Source organism: Myotis davidii, unplaced genomic scaffold (genome assembly GCF_000327345.1).
Source record: "Myotis davidii unplaced genomic scaffold, ASM32734v1 C64277718, whole genome shotgun sequence".
Classification (NCBI taxonomy): Eukaryota; Metazoa; Chordata; class Mammalia; order Chiroptera; family Vespertilionidae; genus Myotis; species Myotis davidii.
This window is the reverse complement of record NW_006381796.1, coordinates 1-1976: the sequence shown is the minus strand read 5'-3', so window position 1 is coordinate 1976 and position 1976 is coordinate 1. Positions and strand designations below refer to the sequence as shown.

At 38.7% G+C, this 1976-nt stretch overlaps 1 protein-coding gene across 1 annotated transcript; it reads left to right on the top strand.

Moving 5' to 3' along the window:
* Positions 1–158: 158 nt before the first annotated feature.
* On the top strand, positions 159–1970 carry LOC102766231 (sodium leak channel non-selective protein-like; the record flags this gene model as incomplete). The annotated part of the gene is made up of 4 exons (XM_006777788.1): positions 159–215; positions 455–575; positions 672–803; positions 1760–1970. Coding segments are annotated over 4 exons (521 nt in total), but the record flags the coding sequence as incomplete, so codon positions are not given.
* Between the last annotated feature and the right edge of the window lie 6 nt (positions 1971–1976).

Below are 1976 nucleotides of genomic sequence, written 5' to 3'. Positions count from 1 at the left end.
GCACGAATTTCATGCATCGGGCCTCTAGTATATTAAATGGACATTTTATAAAGGGTAAAAAGAGATTTAGGTAGATGTGATGTTTCTAAATTCTATGCTGCCAAGTTATAACACCATTGCTATATTGCAGAAGTTTATACGATTATTCTCTCTTACAGATCTAAAACAGATCCTGTCACAGGAGCTGTGAAAAATACAAAGTACCATCAACTTTAGTAAGCTTTCCAACTTCTGTTTCCCATGCACATTTGAAGTTTCTGTGTACTATTTTATGATGCATAAAAATATTAAAAATGCCCTCTATTTTCCTGCTATGTTGTGCCATGAAATAGACAATTGATGATTCATAAAAATGTACCAGTCACATTATTAGAATCACAACAGTGACTTCTCTGGCTTTTAGCTGCCTTTACTGGATCGTGTGTGTTCCTCAGTTCTGTTTGGTCTTTGGCAGTGACTTGTTGGGATTGGTGACTTACCTGGACTGGGTCATGATCATTGTAACCATCTGCTCCTGCATTTCCATGATGTTCGAATCTCCCTTCCGAAGAGTCATGCATGCACCTACTTTGCAGGTACCTCTGCTGAATCTTAACCCACAGCTCCGAGGAAAGACACTGACCTGCATCTTTTCCATTCACTGTGATCAAACTGCCTTTTGCTCATTTCAGATTGCTGAGTATGTATTTGTGATATTCATGAGCATTGAGCTTAATCTGAAGATTATGGCAGATGGCTTATTTTTCACTCCGACTGCTGTCATCAGAGACTTTGGTGGAGTAATGGACATATTTATATATCTTGTAAGTCTTTGATTATTTCCTAAATATAAAATATAATGGATTTGTAAAAGCTCCTGCTTTTCTTGGTACAAGAGTGAGATATGTGAGTCACCAAAGTTTAGATGCCAAAACTGAGTTCTTAAGTAAAGTACTAGTAAGTCCATTATAGCTGAATAAGAGGCATGCATATAAAAATCTAAATGGAAAGCATCAAAAAGATTCATGGAGAATACATCATCCACTTTTATGTATGCATAAGACATGCATTAATGAGGTCTATGATAGCAAAACTAGTTTGCCCCCCACAATTCTAATGGCTCCAATACTAAAAAAAAAACACCTACATCATATAATTGATTGATGAGCTGCCTTACTACTAAAAACAAACTAAAGTGAAAGTGGTTGGACCTTTCTCCCAATTCTAAGGCACAAAATACCTGGCTAGGAAAGACCATTCAACTGTTTGGTTAAACTAATTTGAGAAACCATAAGAAACAACTCAAAGAAATTTCTTTCTTTTTTTTCTCTTTATGTTCAAGAAGGTATAAAATCAATTTCTTTTCAGCACAGCAAGGAGAACTGTGACCCTTAAGTGCAACATGTACAGGTAGTTAATAAAATAGTATTAGGTCATGAATTAGGTTTAGTCTCTTTGATCAAAGGAATTTCAATCCTGCTGACATGAGTGGAGCCTCCAGTGTGTCAGTAAGAGAAAGGCCAGAGTGCACTGGCACACACCCATGGTGGCACCCCGTTCCATTCCTGCATATGCCTGATGACTTTGCTTTAGGGTTGCTTGGGTCTAGATTGGGTTCATAGTTTAGAGTGAAGAGACTGCATAGTCACTGGGTGAATGCGAGTCCCATATAACACATGGAGTCTCTCCTAAGGGATAGTTGTAGTCAGTTGGCTCTCAGAAAATGTACACAGTGGCAGATAAATTGTATAAATTTCAGAGATGATTTTTTTCCCTCTAGGTGAGCTTGATATTTCTTTGTTGGATGCCTCAAAATGTGCCTGCTGAATCAGGAGCTCAGCTGCTCATGGTGCTTCGGTGCCTAAGGCCGCTGCGGATATTCAAACTGGTGCCACAGATGAGGAAAGTGGTTCGAGAGCTTTTCAGTGGCTTCAAGGAAATTTTTTTGGTATGTTACCATTACCTTCCCTCCCAGTGCAGCGTCCACCTCTGTAATG